Consider the following 21,558-nt stretch of genomic DNA (forward strand, 5'->3'; position numbering starts at 1 on the left):
GACCAACTACATCAGTTTTCCATCTAAATTCTTTCTTTGGCTTGCATTCAGTATTTGCATCTGTAGAAGAGATTGTTTCTCTTAAGGTAAAAAGTCAAGTGCTGTCTTTCCAGATAGTCCATGTGTCTGTTCAAAATTTGAGTAACTGTAACTTCTTGGGAGATTTTGATTTTTTTTTTTTTTTAACCTGTTACAGAATCTGTAGGAGATGCTCGGGCTCTGTCCCTTTGTGCAGTGCAAGTACATGACCATGTACCATGCAGAATGAGGCAGAGTACTACCAGGGTTTCATTTATCCCTTAGTGAGTCCTCCTGCGCTTCTCTGCCCTTTCACTCAACTCACCTTTCATTGGTTCTCTTCTTTTCCTTATTTGGTTGTTCTGTTTTTCACTTCCTTTAATTAAAAATAAGTAAAAAAGGAAAGAAAGGAGGAAAAAAAAATTAGTTGCACGTACCTCAAGTGTCTCCAGATCGAGCTGGTGCTGCTTTTCCTGTTCTCCTGTGCACGAGGTCCCATTCTGTTTGGATTCTCGTTTTCCTCTGGAGCTTCCTTCTAATTGCCGTAGCGCACACTTGCTTGTGGCTGTGCCTGGATGCCACCTCCTGCAGTTTCCATGTTCTGTTATCTAAACTGTGCTTGAGGTTCCTGCAGCTTGACTGACCCAGCGCCCTCCTGACTGTGGCATTTGCAGGGGATCCCAGCTCTTTCTTGGTCACTTATGGAAGTTAGGACTTTCTCTTCCCAGTTGTGGCCCAGCTGCCCCAATGGAGGTCAGAATTGATGAGTCTTGGAAGTGCTATTTGAGTTACGGGTAAAATGCACATTATTTCTTTCCACAAAAAAAATCTAGTAGCCATCACTACACATCGGAGAGAGTCGAAGCTTTGTCCCGTTATTACTGAGTAGTAGTTTTCCTAGCATATGTCTGAGGACTAAATGTTTTCCAAAAGATGGCAACTGGATTTTGTTTGAAACAGGAAATTTCTCTTTCCTATTCTTTTTTCTAATTCTTCATGTTTTAGGACAGCGAGCTTTGCTGTGTGTCAGCCAACATGGAGATTCCTTTAATGTTTTGAATGCACATGCACCTCAGAACCCAAGGTACCTCAGCAGTCTTATTAAAAAAAATTTCCATCTCCATTATCTGCAGAGGAGACAGGTGGAGCTGCATTCACCCCTTTACCAAGCATTGTATCATTACCAAAGCCTAAGATTGATGCTACAGTTCATATGCTCTTAGTTGTTTTTCCAGATACATGTATGTGTCTACACGTAGGATGCTTCTGAGAAGTGCTTCTCTTTGTTATAGTCCAGTATATTTGTCTTTGGCTTGCATGTTTAGAAGAACTGAGGACACAGATATGCTTTGACTTGTGTGGTCATTGGTGAGTCTGGTGTGAAGGGACAGAGTGAGAGAATTGCCTGTGAATACTGCTCTGACTAAAAGAAAATCTCCCATCTTAACTGTCTGTGACATAGTAAGCCAACTTTTGAGTGGACATCTGGGATTCACCACCTTGAAAAAAACCTGCATTTACTGATGACTAGTATCCCTTTGGCAGTCCATATTTTAATGTGATGGTGATCGGTAACATCGGATTGTACAGCATACTTCTCACGTTTTCTGTGCCTTCAGATTTCAGAAGTCGTCCTGAAGAAATGGGTTTGCCTGATAGTTTATTTTTGTGGAGATGAGCAACAGACAGAGATGCTGTTAGCAGCTGCTGAAGTTCTTAAAAGTATAACGACATTTTTTCTGATCAATGAGAAGCTCATTCTTGGTAAGTAGTTTAAACATTAATTTTCCAGATCTTTTTAGATGAAGCCCATTAGTACATGACTTAAAATGTATTGTACACATATATATTTACACACAGTCAAAACACATAATTACATCAAAGAGGGTATTTTGAAAATTTTAATTGGATTTAATGTACTAAACAGACTTATTTAAATTCTGGTACAAAAAGCACATGCGCAGAGCCTCTTGCAATAACTCCCCAGAAGTGGGGCATGAGATGCTGTTATGTCTCCAGGCCACTATACGTTGCTGTACAGATTTACTGGCTTGCAATTGCTCTCTGAATTGGATTGTTCAGAAATATTCTATTGGTGATGTGGACATGCTTTTAGTTTAACACTGTGAGTGTAACTAAGCTGTGCTGGCTGAATGTTGAGATTAAAGGGTTCAGTCTAGAAATGCGGGACACGTTCTACTATGCGAATGATTAATAATTGGGTCAAATATAATAATTTTTTTGAGTTAACATTAGACTGTCTCTTTAGAAAACCAACAAACAAACAAAAAACCCCACACACAGCCTTATTCAACAATAATTACTGACTGAGAGGCAAAGCTGTATGAAATTTTCTGGTCTGTTGTGCAGAAGACATTGGTTTTTTTCTTCTAGCCTTTTTTTCTTTTTCCCCTGCCTTTGGTGAATAGCAAGTAAGGGGATTTTGTGACTAAAGGGCCAGGAGATATGCAAAAATAGGTAGTGACAGATGATAAAGAAATTATTTTGCATCCTGAACAAGACAGTTGGCTTTAAATACTTAGTTTCTGTGATATTTTATTCCAGTGTAGTTATGTAAATGTTTTTAGTTTGAGTAGCTTAAGTCCACTTATATGGACTGGATACAAATTTCTGTTGGACAAGAAGAATGGTAGTATTTCTTAAACTGTAGATAGTGGTGTTTTTAAAAGTCAGCTATTATTTTGAGATATATCTTTTAAGAGGTATTGATAACATTTAACAGAGCTAAATCTGTTATATGAGGTAGACATTGTACTATTAAATGTTCATAGTATCAGCTCTGGAAATCTTGACCTCTGCCACCTACTTAAAGCTCTTAGTAGGGCAGACATTATGATTTTGTATCAAATGAAGACAGGGGAGGTATTGGAGTGAAAAACTCCCAAATGCTGTGCTTCTTGTCTGTTGCCATTTGGATCTGGTCTGTAGCTGATGAAACAGTTTCCTCTTTGATCATGTCAGAACAGTTGCTGGTTTCCATGCTTTCCAGTTGGCCAAATGCGAAGGTCTGAAACAAAAAATAGCAGCAGTTTGTATTCTGCTTTAAATTTTAACAAAACAAAGCAAAATAACAAACGAAACCAAATCACAACAGAGAAGCCCCCAGGGCCTCAGTGGGCAAACTATCTGAACCTATTCTTTGCTCTGAAAATTGGACCTGGGGAAGAAAAATGCAGTACTGACCTTCCATACTACCTCAAATTGTCAGTCTGGGGTTCTTCACAACTGTGAAATTGTCAAGTACTGCAATGAGAAGTTTAGCAAATCAAGGGAATGATCTGGTGTTTAGTTGCAGTGATATAAACCCAGAAACATTCCCTTAAAGTTAAAGGGGTTATGCACATATAAACAGCTTTGACTTTTATGTCTCGTTCTGCATCAGCTTGCTTGACCACATATAGTACAAAGTAGATGTTAAAGAAAATTGTGGTTGTATGAAATGGAGTTGTAGTCATTCCCATAAGCTTCCATTAAGTACATTCATAAGAGGAAGAGGGTGAATGCCAATCAGTATGTTCTGGATGACCCCATAATCTCTCCATCAGGTTGCTTGAGGGTTCAGAAAAAGTCTTTCCGGAAAATCCATTTGCAGACTTCCACCTCTCCTGCAGATACGGTAGAAACTTGTCTGGGTGGGAAAGCTGGCCATTGTATCTGGAAGGAAATAATTATTCTGCCCTAGATGTGCCACTATAACGTTATTGGGTGTGTCATGCTAGAAAAAAGCAACTTATTTCTGAAATAATGATACTCAGTGCTATTCCCACATAGAGAAGTTATATGAAATACAGGAATACTACTTCTGCCTGTGTAGTAAAGCCTCAAGCAATTAATTTTGGCCAAGCAGTGAAATACAATTAATTGTCTGGCTAGCCTTGTAATACAAATCTCTGATAGACCTGCTTGATAACATGCTTGAAGAAAACCAGCGCAGCAATGAGGCACCAACTCCATTGTTCTCTGTGATCACCAGAAAGTAATATTTAACAGCTGGCTGCCTCTAAAAGAGACCTTCCAGTGGATTCCTTTAATAAGGATGTTCAACGAGAGCTGAAAAGTACCCCAGCAAACCTATGAGTACAGCCTTGTGACTTCAGCTAGTCATCCTTAGTGTGACACCACTAAACGGTACAAGGGTTTGCAAGTGGAGTATGGCTTGTGAAATATGAATTGCAACTGGGGTGACATGTGGAGTCTGCCTCTTTGGGGTTTACCAGATGAACACCTCCCTCTTGGCAGTTACCTCTGATTAGTCTTAACTGTGTGCAGGTAATTACCCCATGGATTAAACCTGGCTTGCTTCCAACAGATAGTGTGTATAGGGCATGTTGGTGAGTGGTGGGGGTGAGGTGTATATGGGAGAAGTAGGTCATGGGTAGGTCTCTGGGAGGTGGGATCGTTTGCCATTTCCTGCAGGGAATGGCATTTGTGGCCAGCACTACTGGCAGTATCTGAACAAAAGTTTGTTTGGCAGCCCCTGCTCCAGGCAGATTGCAACAGCAAATCCATGATCACAGTGCATTGGTCAATCTCCAGTGGCCAGACTTTTTGCTGTTGCCAAACAGGAATTCTGCACTCCTAGAAATTGTAGAAAATTCAGAGCACCCATGACTTAAAGTTGAACCCAGATTAAGAGAGGTCCATTCTCTTATCTGTTGCCCGCTGTTTAAACCAAGCTGAGTCAACCATCTAAAGTTCACACGTGCTGAAAACATTTTGATCATATGGCCAGTTGTCTTCCCAGTGGTTTGCCAATGCATTGCTCGTGCCTGTGTTTGTGTTTCACTGCATTTGTTGTGTTTAGGTGCAGAAACAGAGCTCTGTAACTTCTTTGAATTTATGTGAGAAATAGCATTCTAATTTTTCCCATAAATAAATATAGGACTGTCTGATACCCTTGCTATGTGGAAATGTGTGGTTCTACTGCTGCAGAATGAAGACTTGGTAGTAAGGGATGCTGCTGCCGAGGTTATACAAGTGGCACAGTCTGAAAAAAAGAGCAGTAAAGGAACAGGTATGTTAACTTTTCTTTACTTTTAAATATTATTGGATACTTGGGAGACAAAAGTATTTCCCTTCTCATCACAAACTTCTTTCTAACTGTAAAATGATCCATGCATCTCTTAAAAACACATACCATGGAAGATAACAGCAAATTATGATGTTTAACACCCACTATGCTTTATTATTTTGCTTTTACTGTTCTTGGTATAATTTGCATATGGTTACATGGGTATGTAAAAAAAGACAACAGCAGTATTCAGCTTTATGGTTCTTGCTGTGATGAGTCAACTATCACATAATTTCACATTTTGAAAGTTCTTTAATACCACCTTTGGTCTAATATAATGCAGTGGAAGACACTCTTTGAATCCCAGGTCATTATAATAGCCTGATCACAGAGAGATAGGAATCTGGGAAACAGTATTCAACTCATTGATTCATTATTAGACCTTGAAATCCATTTAGATCCAGATCAACAAGGACAATTCTCAGCACACCCACAACGTGCTTTCGAGGATGTGGGCCTTTTTGTCTGCATGCCCTAGTTTACTCAACCCTGTTAATTTTAAAATAGCCACAAAACTTGAGTAGGCTTAACTAATTAATGTGCTTCGCTTTGAGAGTCTTTGCTGACGCATTCTTCCATGTGTTGTGAATAAATTAGAATTTGCTGCCAAGCTCATCTCTCTCTGGTGGTCCCTACCGGTCTATGCTACTCAGTAACGCCTGTACCAACTTGTCTGCAGTCAGTTCAAATTAGTTGGCCATCTCCATGTGAACTTCCGCTAGACTGGAGATAAAGCAGCTCTGTGGTTTACAAAAAATTAAAAAAGGTAGTGAAAATGTATGTTTGCCACTACTGTACATAGCAGTAGCCAGGAATGTGCTCACGTGGCAGATGTGTTTCTGAGCTGGCACTGTTCAGGCACAGTGCTATGGGATAGGAGAAGGTAAAAGGAGGGATGTGTTACAGACGGCTTTCATCTTCCTGTTAAATCCCACAGCTCTGATTCCAGCACTCTCATGACAGCTCTGGCAATTTATCTAGTCCCAGCTACAGCTCTCCTGAGTATCAAGAGGCTCTGCGTGTGTGTGCCTCAGGTCCCCGATGCTGGCCTTTCGGGGGCATCCTCAAATGTCTCAAGATGGTACTTTCTCTGGAAATAATACAATGCTGGATTTTCTCTCTGGCTCCTTCTATCTTCTCCCTTCTTCTTGTTCTATCCCTGTGCCAAAGGATATTGCCCTGTAACTGGATGAGGGCTCTGTCCTACTAATTAATACTAAGGTCACATCAGCGCTTGCTGTTTTAACTTATCACTTTGTAAAGCAGAAGTGGCCATAATCGAGGCTATAACATCATAATTGGTTTTTATTTGCTATGTTCCTAATTAGGAAGGGACCTCCTCCCCAAACTTACGTTAACCCCTTAGTTACACTTAGTTGTGCCTTCCTGTTCTTTCACTTAAACTGTTTTTAATGAAATCAGTGTCTTTCATCTGTGACTAGCAAAGAATGCTGCTTTTGAAAAGATAGAATCCAGTTTCTTTCTGCCTCCATTTTACATTATTATTGTTCCTCCCTGTGATCTCTTTTTTCCCCCACTAAACTCCTTTCACTTTTTGTGCTTTGCTTTCTAGCTTTTGGGGGAGCACGGCAAGGAGTTTTGCCCCTGTGGCTTTTGTTTACAACCGGATTAAAATAAGCTTACCTTTGAATGTTGTTTGTTACTTCCGTTTACCCCCTTTCTTTTCGTGTGCACGTGAGAGTATGCAATACGTTTGGGTCTGGGGTTTAGACATTTCATGGATGACCAGCACTCTCTGTCCTGGCAATTTTTAAATTACATTTGAATATCTACTTATTTTTTATCAGTTTTCATACCTTGAAAGTCTGCTCTTTCATCACAGCACTGATTTTAAGATATCTAAGCTGATACACTGAAATTCATTAGAAGCCATAAAAAAGCTCACTAAACCTTTTATTTGAGAACAAATTGCTGGATATCTTACATTGACTGACTTGTCATTGCCATTATACGATGACAAATAAGTATTGTGGCCCAGCAGTTTTATCATGAGATCAGGAAGAAAGATGACTCAAGAGATCAGAAAGAGGAATGGATGTTTAGAAACTCATTTTCATACGTTCTGTAATTGTTTCAGTTTTATTTCATTCCCATTACCACTAGCTAACATGAGAGACTACAGAGACTATTATAATTTCAGCTTCATTTGTGCATCAGAAATTTTTATGTCCTAGTAGCCACTATACTTCCAGAAATACTGCACTGTAGAAATAGGTTATGGTGTGTTTCACCATACTGCTGTGAATTTGCTGTACACAGAGTGGGAACGCTGCTCACAAAATCCAAGCATTGGACTTGCCAGAAATTTTGGCACTAGCATCATTATATGCAGTCTTCACAAAATTCTCTCTCTTGCTGCATACACAGCAAGTAAGGTAGTAGGCTGTAGCTGCCTACAGAAGAACTAACTCTATTGTCAGTTTAGGGAATCAACACCTTAAGTGTTTTGTTTATATGTGATATCCAAAGGGATCCCTGATTATAGCCTGACAACTGCCCCTGCCCTTCATGCACGACACAAGCTGGCATCTGGTTTTCCTGTGAAAGAGTGGAGTGTGAGAGGGTATATACTTGGGTCTAACAGCTGGACCGAGACTGCATTTGTATTCTGCTTCAGTAGAGTAAGATGTGTGAAGTTGGACTGTTGTTAATAATAACAAAACTATTTGCGTAGATTGTTCATATAGTTGTTACAGGACATTTTTCCTTTACATACATGTTGCTGAAGAACAGTACAAATGTGTAGCAGTATGACAGTGTCAAATAATAGGTATTTTCAGGTCATTTATGGGTGGTGAAACTGGAGGCAGATGATCCTGTCTATTAGTGTGGTTTCACTTCCAGTAACAGCTCCTATCTTGTGTAATTCTTTGAAATGTTATGTGAGCTCCTGGAAGAGAATATGAACTTGGTTTCTTATTATTCCCTCACTTTAGTGGGGCTTTTAGTGAGGGCAAAACACCGAGTTTCCTCAAGTAGCTAATCCATATAGTTTTGGATCACTCGGATTATGAGAGCAGTAACCTTGCAGAGTCTGAAACGCAGGGTAACAAATATGATATAAGAACCCTGTGAAAATTGCAGCCCCCATTTTCATTTGAAAGGAGAAAAACTCAGAAGACCAAAGACTGATACAACAGCAGGGCTCCTATCCTTGCTTTACCTTACCCTCCCTGCCCCAAGAAAACCCCTACAAAACCTGTTACTTTTTATAGAAGGCAAGGACTTCCACTGTTAGCAGTAAAGTTCATTTTTTAATTTTCTTTTTTTCATACAGAGAAGCTTGATTTAATTTTGTAATATGTGTAAAAGCTCATAATTAGGAGGGGAAGTAACTGAGGTTGGCTGACAGCAGTCATTTTCTGAGCAGAGCAGGTCAAACAGAATCCTATCTCACTCGAAAGGAGAAAACCTTTTGTTTTCCTTGCTAAAAATACCAATTTAGCAAGTAGTTAAGGTTTTCCTAATAACTTGAACAATATAAACCCCATCTGTAACTCAAGGTATTGTATGTACACTTTGTTGTTGTTTCCTCATGCATTAAGGTGTAAACTTCTAGGGGATTGTTTTATTCCTTTCAGTAAGAGGGAGGGTACAGGAAGTATTGTATTCAGTGTAAATGTAGAATAGCTGCTTTGAAATCTAATTAAATTAGTGACCCATGGCTGTGTAAAGTCTAGACCTATTCACAGCAGCATTTCTTATCCAAGAGGGTTACTCCTTACAAGAAAGAAGATCATTTAAGTCAGGGAAATAGGAGTTTTCTTTCTCTACTGATGATCGCTTTACTGAATATCCTAAAAAATTAAAGTGACTCAGTGCTAGAACAAAAACTGTATTCATCGGTGTCATTTTCCTCTATGGCTTTTTTTAATCTAGAGAAGCGTTACCTTTAGTAAAGTTATAAGCTTGTCAGTATTAGAGAAGTTTGAATAAACTATTTTTTACTCTTATAGCTAAGCCAGTGCAATTCTATAAAATTCTATATAAAAAAAATACATTTAGTCAGCTTAACCTTTATGTTGGTAAATTACCAAATGGTAATTTGGTACCAGTTGGTTTAAGAGCATTTTTAGTGTTGTCAGCATTAGCACCAATTTAGCTGATTTTTAAAATTGAGCTGAATCAAGCTTAGATGAGCAATTAGATGCACAGACTTGAGTAAATCTTTTGAAAGTGCCTGAATGATTTAGCAGCCTAAATATTCTTCTAGAGAAGAATTTAGGCCTCTGGGAACCTTCTGCTATATTTATTGTGAAATAGCAGCATAGGATAGAGATGAGCAAGTTAGCTCATGGACTGGAAGTTGTGTGGCTGCAGCACAAGCTAGATAAATGGCTCAGTCTGAGCACCACCATCACTGGATGCGTTGTAAGCATCTTTGAAAATCAGTCCAATGTTGTTGGTGTTATTTCCCTTAGTTCTTGAATAATTCTGAGAATAGGATTGGGGCTATAATTGATAGAGTCAGTTTTGAACATATTGCTGATTTAATCCACTGGCCAAAAATTCAAATACATTAATCCTGTTCCTTCTGTTCCCATGTCACATGCTTAAGAAATAAGCAATAGATGATACTCATGTGCCAGGAGTTTCTGAACAAAAGGCAATGCAGAGCTCTCTTTTCTTCTCTTGATGGTTGTTCCCTTCCTGATAGATTCTACTTTTTATCTTTAGAAAAAATAATCAGTGAAAAGGACAAATGTCCTATTTTTTGATTCACCATCAAGAAAACGTTGGCTGGCTTGTTTAAAGAAGCTGACTCCCCCTTCTGAAGGGCATCCTCTTGGGAAGGGGGCGGCACTGTTCTACAGAGCAGATTGGGTTGAGATTCTTGTGGAAGACTTCATTGCTGGGTATTGACCTGTGCTTTAGTGGCCCATAGTATCTCAGCCCTATGTTACTCTATCAGACTCAATGTATGTAAGAGCCTTTCAGCAACTTTTATTTTGCTTATGGACTAGAGAGTATAAATGTGAGTAAAGGAGAAGTTAAAATATGCTGCTTGGGGGCGGGGGGGGGGGGGGGGAATATCACTTAATTAGATGAAAGAACTAAAACATTTTCAAGGTGACTTTGAATTCCTTTCTAGGCTTTAGCATTTGACTGAGTAGGACCTTTCTCTTTGTGAACCATGCTGTCTTCCTGGCATGAAGAAAAGCAAAGCTGCTTGTTTCTTGTGCCTCTATTTTTTTTCACACATCATGAATATAGAAGGTAAATTAAAAATAAACTTCTTCATTAATCTAGAGTAGGTGTCTCTATCATGAAGGTGCATGCAAGAAGGCTTATTTGCATGGGATTTTTTGGGGCGGGTGGTAGTGTAAATAAGCCTTAGCAGAGGTAGGAAAGGAGAAGTTAAGAGAAGATCAGACTAAGTATATTAACATTTGAAAGAGACGAGGAGAGAAGAAATCCTGCTCAGATTTATGTTTCTTGTTCCTATCCTCTAAAAATCTTCCTCAGTGAACCTAAAGCTGTGCAGAAGTTTTCATACATACGTGCCCTAAGAAGATCTAGTAAATCACTTGAGTGAAAGATAAGAGAGGACACAGTCTGTGTGATGTTAATGCAGCACAATGGTCTGGCATTCATAATCAACACCACAGGTGATAGCAAATCATGGGTGACTGGCATGATCCCAAAACTTGTACCCCAAATGTCCTTTACGACTGATCCATGAAGTAATTCAGATTTAACCTGCTCCAGTTGCTAGTGAAACAGGTAAGAGTAAATGCTGGGCAAACCTAAAATGATAAAAATACCATTGTCATTGGTAGTGTTCAGCTGCATGAGAAAAGCATCCCACATACTGCACAGGAAACAGTAAAGAAAGATATTTTATTTTAATTGTTGCCTCAAATGCTTGTTGGCATTTGAAACTGTGTTTTCAAACTATTACTTGAACTACATGCAAACTTTGGCTGTAGCAAAAGGAGCTTTTCTTCCACATGTTTACCATGGGGTAAATGTGTTAAGTAGATTTCTTAAAGCATCAGCATGTTGAGTTAACCCTCCTCTCCCCAAACCTAACTGTTTACTTACAAAGTGCTAAGTCCATGCTGTGGGAATGGGGCAGGAGAGTAACTAGGGGTTACAACCTGTGCACCACTGCTGTGTGCAGTACCCAAGTTGTAAGTCACTGTGTGTCTCTCTCGATGAAGCATAGAAAGGAGGGATGCTAACGGGATGTTCAGAACTCTCCTTTTCATATGACTTATGTGTTCATCCTCTTGCCAAACTGGGGGACAGATTCACCATTTTTTGCTCTATTTCTGTGTTGCCGTAGCTTTCTAGTGCAGCAAATGGGAGGACTGCGGTGAATAAAACAAGTGTCAGGTTACTCTGATCCTGGACAAAGACTAATAGGGTTCAACTTTTCTCATGCACTGGATGACTTGCCCTGATGTTCAGGTTAGGCTAATAGACCTCTGAGGCCCCAAACAACTCCTTTAGTTGTGGCTCCTAAAACCAGTTCTAGCAGCTGCCTGGCTTTGAGAAATAAGTGGTAATTATCTGAACATAAACTAGGGAACTGCATGCATGCAAACTGGTTTGAGGATGCATTAACTGGAGTCTGTGGCAGGATCATAGGGGATAGATTTCCTTTTCTTGATGTAAGTCAGACTTGTGCATTTTCTTCTCTATTCAGAGATTTGAATTTCTTTTCTGTTTAGAAATTTGATGGAGGGGTTACAAAAAGCACGAAGTCAGAACTTGGCTGCAGAAAGGCTGTGCTGAAACTGCTGTCTGGAGCTCTTCCAGTAGCCAGCCTGAAAATGGAGGTTGTTAGTTAGTGCGGTGGATGGTTACAGCTGCATACAGAAGATTGAACATCTTCATTCTAGATACATGACATCAACTGCTATGGCGTGGAAAGTTAAGAGCTTCCCACAATTGGATCAATTTCAGGTCCTTCCTACTGCCCTGGGTAGGAAAAACCAGCAAACTGGAAATAGCATTTAAAAAGTACTTATTGCCATCCATGATATTTAAGCTACTTTGAGAGTCTCTTATAATTTTGGAATCTGTTGGTCAGAAAAATCTCCCCGTCAGATCTTGTGATATGCCACGGGTTGCTTGGGAACAGTCCAGAAATTCTCACAGCATCGTCTGGATTACTAATGGAAAACTGCTAATCATGTTAGCCAAAATATGTTTATGTTCCTTGTATTGGGGACAAGTGGAAGGAAGGTTAATGCATTTTTTTTTTTTTCTGGGATCAGCTCCAGGATTTCTTCTGCTTTGACAGTATTCTTGATAACTGCATTCTGGTAACTAGATGCGCAGCTCACTAAAAAGAACTGGATTTCTAACCTGCTGTGAAAGAGGAGTGTTTTGAGCTGAATGTTAGGATTTAAATGGGAGGTGGCATTTATCCAAATGGCCTTTAAGCAGTGGAAAGCAGAAAAGGCACATAGACAAGACCCATCTAAGGAGAAGAGAGTATGATAAAGACGTGATACAATCAAAAGCAGAAGAAACTCACAGTAAAGCAGAGCTGCTCCTGTTGCAGAAGGAGATTATTTTCCACAAATGAAATTTATTTTTGAAAGATTGTGCATGGAGTCTATGTAATAGCCTATGTTAAAAGCAATACTTCTTGCAGCCTCAGTGGAGAGGTGTAAAGTAGTGGCAGCAGTTTGCGGTATTGTATTCAAACATGGTGTAGGACTGTATTCAGAGACACTGTAAGGCGGTGACGTCTCTTCGGTTATATTAGATAAGGCATGTTGAGGACAGGAGGAAAGGTCAAACAGCTGCCTGCGTATTCTGGGAATCCTCTGAAGCGAGTCCTAGCGAGGGAGGCAGCGGGTGTGCTGCCGAGAATTACTAGAACACTCTGCACGGTGAAGTGCACTAGATGTTACTGAAAAGTACTGTAAACTGTGGAAGGTAACATCAGCGATAATGTACTTATGCTATCTGTAATTGTAGGATCATAAGAAGAATAGGGTTCACAAAGAAAAAGGACAGCATCCTCCTTAAAATGTTGAATGTTCAGCCTTCTGCTTAAGGGACTATACCTCTGGTTGCATCTTTTTTCCCTTCCATGCTTTCAATGGTGAATACTTCCTTATGCACACACACAGAGTAGGATTTATGCAGGAAGACAAATGTGTAACGATGACCATTTAAATCCTGGCAAACTAAATAGATGGTAAATACCTGTGCTAGTTAGTGACTACCTGATGACTATGGTGACCTTAAATGTAAGAAGTTTGTTCCAGAAAGCAAAATGACACGTGGTAGAGATTATGAAATATTTAGTGTGGCTAGAAGCTATAATTTGGGGGTTTTACATCTGTAATAGTTCTAAGAAGGTAGCAATTACAGGTCAGTTGCAAGGATGAAAGAGTTGAGGTCTAGGAGTGTAAATGAATTCATCTGGTCTCTCTGCTAGAATAAATTTAGGGCTGTTTCAGGAGCAGATTTGACCTGTAGCCTAGTCGTATCATATTTTTATGCTAATAGGTATATTTTGGGTCTTTGTAATAATATTTCTTTTATATCTGACATTTTGGTTTTATACCCTAAAAATATCTCCTATTGTTATGAAAACTTTTGGAAGATCTGATTGGGAAGTAATTGAGTTCTTTTAGATTACATATGTAATATGATTGTTTCCTGGTTTAATGGAGACTCTTGAATAATGTTTAGCTGTTGTCCCTAGGTACAGAGGAAAAGTTGGCTGACAAAGAAAACCAGCTTAAATATTTTTGTTCAGAAAACTCTTTGATAATTACCTTTCGGCTCAGGGACCCAACACTGAATATATTGACTGCCTTTTTTTTTCTTTCTGATGCCAGTTCTTTTCTCTTTAGTCACAAAGCCAGTGTAGAGGAAGGCTGTTTGCTATCCACAGCTTACCTACTAAGCTTGGAGTCTCTGTGTCTGGGTAGGTAAAATATTAATGAAGAACCATTTACTTGAAACCAAAGTGAATTCACACTCTCCAGCAGTTTTTTATGAAACTTCCTAAGCTTCTGAAACCAGGTTTTCTGATACATGCTGTAAAAGTGTTGTCCCTGTTAGCTTCACAAATGTGTCCCCTTTTGATTCAAGCAAAATAGCACCATTATTGATACTCCTCTGCTTTTAAAACATTGCACTTCATTTCTTACAGATACCTATGGTATTTTAGCATTTTAAAAAAACCAAACAAACTGTGTGTGTTTCTTTTATTGGTTTGCTTTTTACTCCTGGATTAATTATAGAAAAAGTAAGTAGCAGTGTTAATTATCTTCATTGAAAAAATAGTTTTGCAAGCCAGACCAGTAAACTGTGCAAAACCAGCCTCTCCAGGAGTAAACAAAAACTGAAGGACTGATCGCATTCTTCTCAACAGGGCTATTCTGTGCTTGCTCTGAACGAGCTGGAAGTGCAGAAGAGCTAGTGCTTTGGAACAAAAGTACTCTGTTCACAAGAGTGTGAAAGAATGTCAAGGAATGCCGGGTGAAAATAAATTGTATTGTTCACCCTATATGGACTAGTTTTTACAGCTAGGTCATGAAGAGTTGTAGTGGATTTTTGTTGGTTTGGTTTCTTGTTTGCTTTTTGTAGCTGGCATTCTGCATTGCTAATTGTGGGCATGCTAAGACTCAACAAAAATGTTCAGCTTTTTAATCATATCTAGACTTCTGAAACATGATTTTAACAGATTTATTTAGAGACATAATAGAGGTTCTGTGATATATGAAGATTGCAGGACCTGGCCTACAATCTGTCTGACATTTTGCTGCTGTATTGAGCTCTTGTTATACCAAGGTTCAAGTGTATTATTTGAATAAATGGACTCCAATTTTATTGGTTCAAAAAAACTGAAATGAAACTTGTAATAATAATGTTGTAGCTTGTCCTTCATCTGTAAAAATGAAGTCTGGGCACAAACTGCATTGTTTTTCTGACCAGTTGTTGCAGTTCTCTAATTTTATTAATATTGCTCCTTCTGTTTCACTGCTGCTATGAAAGGGTAAAGCTGTCCCAAGAGCTTTCTTTTTGAAAGACCAATGGCTACAGACCTGAGCAATTTGATACAGGGGACAGTTATTTAAAAAAAAAATTAACCTAGATTGTGTTGCAAAACAGTCAGCCAAACAGCAATAGAAAAGAAATCCTGTTACTTCAAGAAGAATTGTTTAATGATTAGGAATTGGGAAAAGGGAATAGGGAAAGAACAAGACTGGAGCAATGAAAGGGAATTGCATACAATTTAAAGAAATAATTTCCTTTTATAGGGAGCTCACTTTCTCAGAGCATCTGACCAGGGGTTAGACACGGTTGAAAATCAGGATATGGAAGTTGGTGGTAACTTTTTGATCATTCATTACCTGGCACAGGTTAAAGCTGGAACAAACGGGGTGCTATTCTAACTGGGACTGCGCACAAAAAAGGCTTTAGTTACCCATAACCTGCAACTGCCCCCTTCCTCCTCAGATTGCTTATGATGCAGAAGTCCAAATGAATATGGCCCAGCATCTCTGATGTTTTTGGTATCCTGAATATTAACTTCACGTACAGTGCTGTTGAGGACCGTAGTCTAGAAGTTCTGATCTGAAAGATTTGGGAGAGCCCTGGGTAGGCACACCCATACACACATGGCGTTCTTTATAAAGGCTGAGATGGGATACCTGCTGCAGTCGTGTGATGGGCTGGAAAGCTTGCTAAATTTTACAAGTTTTCAATGAATTATTTCCATACCCTTGTTACTTCATAGCCCTAAATGCGCAAAACTTTAAAAGTCTATCTATCTCAGTACTGTAGACATCTAGTTTGTTCATATTTAAGCTAAATGTATGAAATGTTAATTTAAATATCTATATGATACATAGAAAGAATACAAAAATGTATGCTGTGAAGTGCATGTATAATGCTATGGGAAATAAAAAAAATATTTTTTGTAAATGTTTTGCTTATAGAAAACTCTAATCAACAGCTGTGGAGAATGAAGGTCTCTGTCTTTCAGCAGCAGAGATGAACAGATATCAACGGTGCAAATTTCCTCTTGTTCTGCCCTTTGCATCATAAGATATCACCTCTGCAAGAATGATACTGAAAACCTGTGCAGAGCCCTACGCAAAATATTTGTCCCATGCACGGTCCGTGCCCCATTTCAAGGCGTGCATGTGGGATATTGATACTTATTTGCAACGCTATTTTGCATTGAGAGGTATTTCCCCAAGAATGAGGAGATGATACATTTCTGCAAGCCGATTTTTGCACACAGAATTTCATTTGTGTATGTGTGGGTGGAAGTGAGGTAGGGAATATAAATACCTTTGCAAACTAACCTAAACCACCAGCTTGTTTTCACATAAGTCAGCACTCAGCATTTTTAATGACCAAGATAGTGCCTACCTGTGCCAGAGTCAAAGCAGCACCCTAGAATGAAAGGTGTTTTTATTGTATTCCTGATTCCCTGAGCCATAGCCTTCCCACTGATTTGGTTGCTTTAATTCCTGGTGTGTTGATGGGGGGGGGGGGAAGCAGTTGTGGGACACAATGGGCTCTTACTTCAAAACCTAAGATGTGTAAAGCTCAACGTCTTTTTTTTTTTTCTATAATCAGTTCCAAATGAGCTCTTACAAAGGGAACTCAGAACTGGCTTGGTTGAACAAATTGATTTCTCATGCATGAGGAAGGCAAGTTAAACATCCTTGGGAAGCCTAGAAATGTAAATTTTGAGAATTAGACTTTTTATAAAGGCCTTTTGATTTGTTAGATTTAGAGCAAGACTGTTGAAATCACCTCAAGGAGCAGAATTATTTATGGCAGTTGCTTACAGTACCAGTGTAATGCCACTTTCGCATGTTTTTAATTTTGTTCCTTCGCATGGTCTGTGCTGTGTTAATGATCACCTTGTCATGCTAGCAGTGGAAAACGGTTTTATAAATAATTCTCACTGGTAAGATGAAAGTGTTAACAGAAATACTTTAGTGAAGGTCTTGATTAACTTACACACTTGGCTTGATCACAGTGGAGGTTAGACTTGCAATATCTTGTTACCAGGACTAATAAAACCCATTCATTTTTTCATGTACTATGTTAATTACCTTTTTACTTTCCCTCCTGTGCAGACACACACAAGCTGATTTCATATTTGTGTTGAAGACCACAGTTACAGTTTGTAGACTTCTGCTTGCTGTGCTTATAAGTTCATACCCAAACAAAACTAACCTTCCCTAATTCCAGAATCTGTGTATTGTATTTTGTAATACTAGAACTTCAAGACTGTAGATCGTTACACCTAGGTGCTCAACTTAACCTACTTTTGCTGTAAACAGCAGAAGATAGATTTTTTTTTTTTTTTAATTTCCTCATACTTACTGAAAGCTCTCTGTCTAATGTACAGGCATTAAGAAGCATGACTAAGAATTAAATTTCCAGAATATCTTTCCTCTTTAATTCAAATTTCCCAAATGTACATTATTCAAGTAAATCACCATATTGCAATATAGTACACTAGCATCCCATATTCCATCACCACTACCTCTCAGAAGTGTCAGAAAAACAGGTATGTGCCATGTTCTCTGAAGCCTAGTAGCATTGGATCAAATAACCTTTGTTAATGAGTAAGTCAAGGGTCTTTCAGAAAAGATGTTCCCAATATTGATTTCCTTCTCCTAATGTAACGTGTGTTGCGTAGATGAGTTTAATTAGGCAAGATCATACTGAGATGGGAAATAGTCTCTCAGGTTATATACCAAAGTACAGAGGACTTGGTTCTTCGTAGTCAATGACTTCACGCTCCCCCTAATGCAAGGTCAGCACAGACCTTGGAGTGCAAATATAGTGGGGTATAAGGAGAGCCCAGGGATAACGGGATCTGAGGGTGCAATGGTACTTATATATACGAACTGAATTCTTTTCTGTGCTGGTCTGTAAAACACATCAATGGTTTCATTTCAAATTCATAGAAGTAGTAGAGGCAATACAGGCAGCCCTTGCTTGTTAGCTGCCTTCTTTTGCCATGTGTTTTAATTTTTGGCGTGATTATCTCTGTAATGCGTTGGAAGGCTGTCACAGAGTAAAGGTAAATTCTCCAAATTAGAGGATTTTACCTGAATCTCACGGTTAGTGGTGAAGGCTCAACTAGTGCCGTCCATGGCAAGGTGAAGTAGAATATGGCCTTTCCTGAAGCAAACTCATTTGAAATATGCGGATGGGAAAATAAGATGTTAAAGACAGAAAGAGTCTTTATGTTAAAGACGTATATGTCTATGTTAAAGATATATGCTAGTGTGGAGTGTAACTGCAAATGGCATTATTTATGTAAAAGAAAAGAAAAAGAAAAGGAAAAAAAGTTCCTTGAGCAGTGAAATGAAGGGAGCTTGGGTTTTTGGTTTTTTTTTAATGGATTTGTTTTTCAGATAAGTGGATTTTCTCATGTCTGACTGAAGTTTCAGCCTTTCACTAGGCTGGCTAGTTTCATAGAAACAAGACTTAATATTTTGGATTCCCTTATCCTTTTTGTTATACTGGATTGAAATTGTACAGCTGGTTCAGAAGTTGTGGTGGGAAACGTGTACACAGAAGCATGCCTGCTGATTTCCTTATTTTGTTAAAAAATGGGACAAAAATCCCTTTGATGTTGTTTATTCTTGTAGATTGCCAGTCTGATTGAATAAAATACACCAGAGCTGTTACTAATTTGAGTGCTCCCTTCATCTCTACTTGCCCTCCCACTTCATCCTCCATGTTTCTTGCACCTTTTCAACAGACCTTGAATTGACTTCTGTAAACTTACTGCCTTCTGCTTTTCTGTCTCCATCTCCTCTTTATAATTTGTTTTGTAAATTAAATTGTGTGAACTGTATATTTTTATAAGGAGGGTTGATGATCTGTTGTTAGGGTTGCCTAACACTTCTCATTATAAAATCCTGTTTTTCAGCTACTTGTGTTAATCCTTACTAGTTGGTACTGAGATTTTTCCTTACTGTGAGTATTTTTTTTTTTTACTTTAATTATTTGTTTTTATTACAGCAGACGTGATTCTACATAGGAAATTAGGGGAAAATGCTATCTTTACACAGGCTACGAAAAAAAAATTGAAGGCCTTTTCTTTGAATGCCGTTAAACATGTATGCTTTGGAGCAAGATATTTTTGGTAAAATAGTACAAATCTGGCTGAGAAATGGGACTCTAAAATGCTATACTTTATATATATATATTCAGTGAAGACTGAAAGGAGCCTAAAAGCTAAAACCCCTGAAGATTTTTGTGTTCACTAAGCAGCTTTAATTTCTCTGCTCCTGAAATGCGTACCTTCATTCCCAGCAGGGCTACTGAGGATGCTCTGGACCAGGAATGCCGTGCCTCAGGAGGACTCTGTAGTGGCAAAAATGGAAATGCCCACTTCTCCATCCAAAAATGGAGAAGTGGGCAGCTCTGGGGCAGGCTGCATTTAGGCACTTGAAATGAAAACTCCTGTGCTTTCAGTAATACCTGTGGGTCATCAGCTAAATGGGGAGGAATGAGACATCAGTTCTGGTTAGGGAAGGGAAAAAAGCTAAATCAGAAAAATTCAGTGGACTGCTGAAAGAGTCAAGCTGAACCACTGAGAGTTAGGGAATGGGAGGTGATGCTCAGTCTGGTTAGGGGAGGAGACTTGCTCTTGCCAATGTGAGAGGAGGGCGTAAAGGAGGAGAAAGATCTTTGATGAAAGTTGTGGCAAGAGGGAGACTGAACTGGGTCCAAAAGAGGAAGAATGTGGGGAAGAAGCAGAATTAACAAAGGAGATAAAAGTGGAACTTTTCTGCATTTTGGGAGACAGTGGGACTGAAGGTAGTTATGAGGCTGACTGTCAAACCCAGAGCTTAACTCGTCAAGATAATTAGACCTGTGTTGAGATACTGTGGGGTCTGGTGGCTAGGACTACATAGAAGATGCTGGAACAGTGCTATGGGGTACACTTCCCATCTGCAGCGATGCTACCATTTCCTATTATTCCGTTAGTTGCAAGAGGCAGGTGCCTGAGCAGTCAGCCTTGTGGCTCCACTGTTTCTCTGACTCATGAGCTTCAATATAATGTCATGTTATTTGGGTAAGGTATAGATTTTTTTTCTTCTTTTTTGAAACTTGGAAGATTACACATATACATTGCCACTTCCCCCTCCACCCTTTCTCCACACTAAGAATATTTGTAGGATTGCAAAGCCAAGTATCCAAAAATGGAGAAGCACAACTTTAATTCAGCCTCATTGTGCTGCATGTATTAAGGAACAAGGATTAGCTACACTATCACTGTTTGGGTTTTTTTACAGTTGTTCTTTTATAATTCAAAAGACAAGACAAATTTTCTCAGGAACATACAGTATAGGAAACGATCATCTCCAACAGTGTTCCCTCAGTTGCAAAGTTGAAAGTGATAGTAAGACCAGGATCACAAGAAGGGACATGCCAAAGCCATTTAGTGTTGCTCTTGTGATTTGCAGTCTATCCCTGCCTCTCCCAGAGAGCTGTTTTGTGCAGGTAAGCAAGTCACTCCAACCAGAGTTTGGAAAGGTGGTCACTAGTTTGCTGAGTGCTTAGCTAGATACCTTGGAGGCATAATTTGCAGGAGTTCAGAGCACATACAGCTGAAGCCAGAGTGAAATGCATGTTGAATATTAAAGCCTTATGGGATGCTGACTCCTCAGTGAAACAGGTCATAATGTCTCAGATCAGACATCTAAACTCAGTCAAGATTTTTTAAACTTCATGGCTGTCTACTCTGCCTGCAGAATAGATAGTGCCGTTTCTTCTTTCTGTGGACATCGTATAAGTACAGGTGATTTGTGAAGCACTCCATCTCATGATGAATGACTGAGAGTCACAGGTTACTTAGCCATTCTGTCTTCCTTGCCTGTTCAGAATATTCTGGAATATTTGGAACGAGAAAGGTTCAAAGCCATGTGTTAAATGTGGAGAGGATAGAAGGAGAGGTTTCTTCCCATTGACTGGGAAGTCCCTGGTGTTGCGTAGTTCATGTCTGCATTAATACGTGAGACACAAATGTTTTCAGTTTTGTGGTATCTTGTGCAAGGAGCACTTACATTCAGCACATCAGTATATTGGGGAAGCACTCACAGCACTTAGTTCCTTCTCAGTTGAAGAAACACAAACCAATTCCTCAGAGGACTTTGAAGGAAATGGAAAAGACAAATGTAAAATCTGTATTAGACAAGTACATTGATACCTATATTAGACTTTCTATTGAAGAACTCTGATTACTGATTGAATAATAATTATCAGTCATAAGAGTCTGTGTATATATTCACATTATATGCAAGACTAAGCAGCTCCTACTCCTCCCGTAAATTTACTTGGAAGAAGGCCTCAAAGTAATTCATACAAACCATGTTATGATTTACTGATCCACCTGAGCGTGCCAAGGCCTCCAGAATCGTGTTGTGTCTGATGAAGATGCAGAGAAGTTGCAGGCAGCC

General features: G+C 39.1%; 1 protein-coding gene across 5 annotated transcripts in view; it reads left to right on the forward strand.

Moving 5' to 3' along the window:
• Positions 1-21,558, forward strand: part of THADA (THADA armadillo repeat containing) — a 168,671-nt gene that overhangs the window by 134,585 nt on the left and 12,528 nt on the right. For all 5 annotated transcript variants that reach the window (XM_075496299.1, XM_075496302.1, XM_075496301.1 and 2 more), the window contains exons 35-36: positions 1,638-1,782; positions 4,922-5,053. In XM_075496299.1, the coding sequence (XP_075352414.1) occupies positions 1,638-1,782; positions 4,922-5,053 (277 nt within the window). The remainder of the gene's footprint in view (positions 1-1,637; positions 1,783-4,921; positions 5,054-21,558) is intronic.

The sequence above is a fragment of the Mycteria americana genome, chromosome 3 (genome assembly GCF_035582795.1).
Source record: "Mycteria americana isolate JAX WOST 10 ecotype Jacksonville Zoo and Gardens chromosome 3, USCA_MyAme_1.0, whole genome shotgun sequence".
Lineage (NCBI taxonomy): Eukaryota > Metazoa > Chordata > Aves > Ciconiiformes > Ciconiidae > Mycteria > Mycteria americana.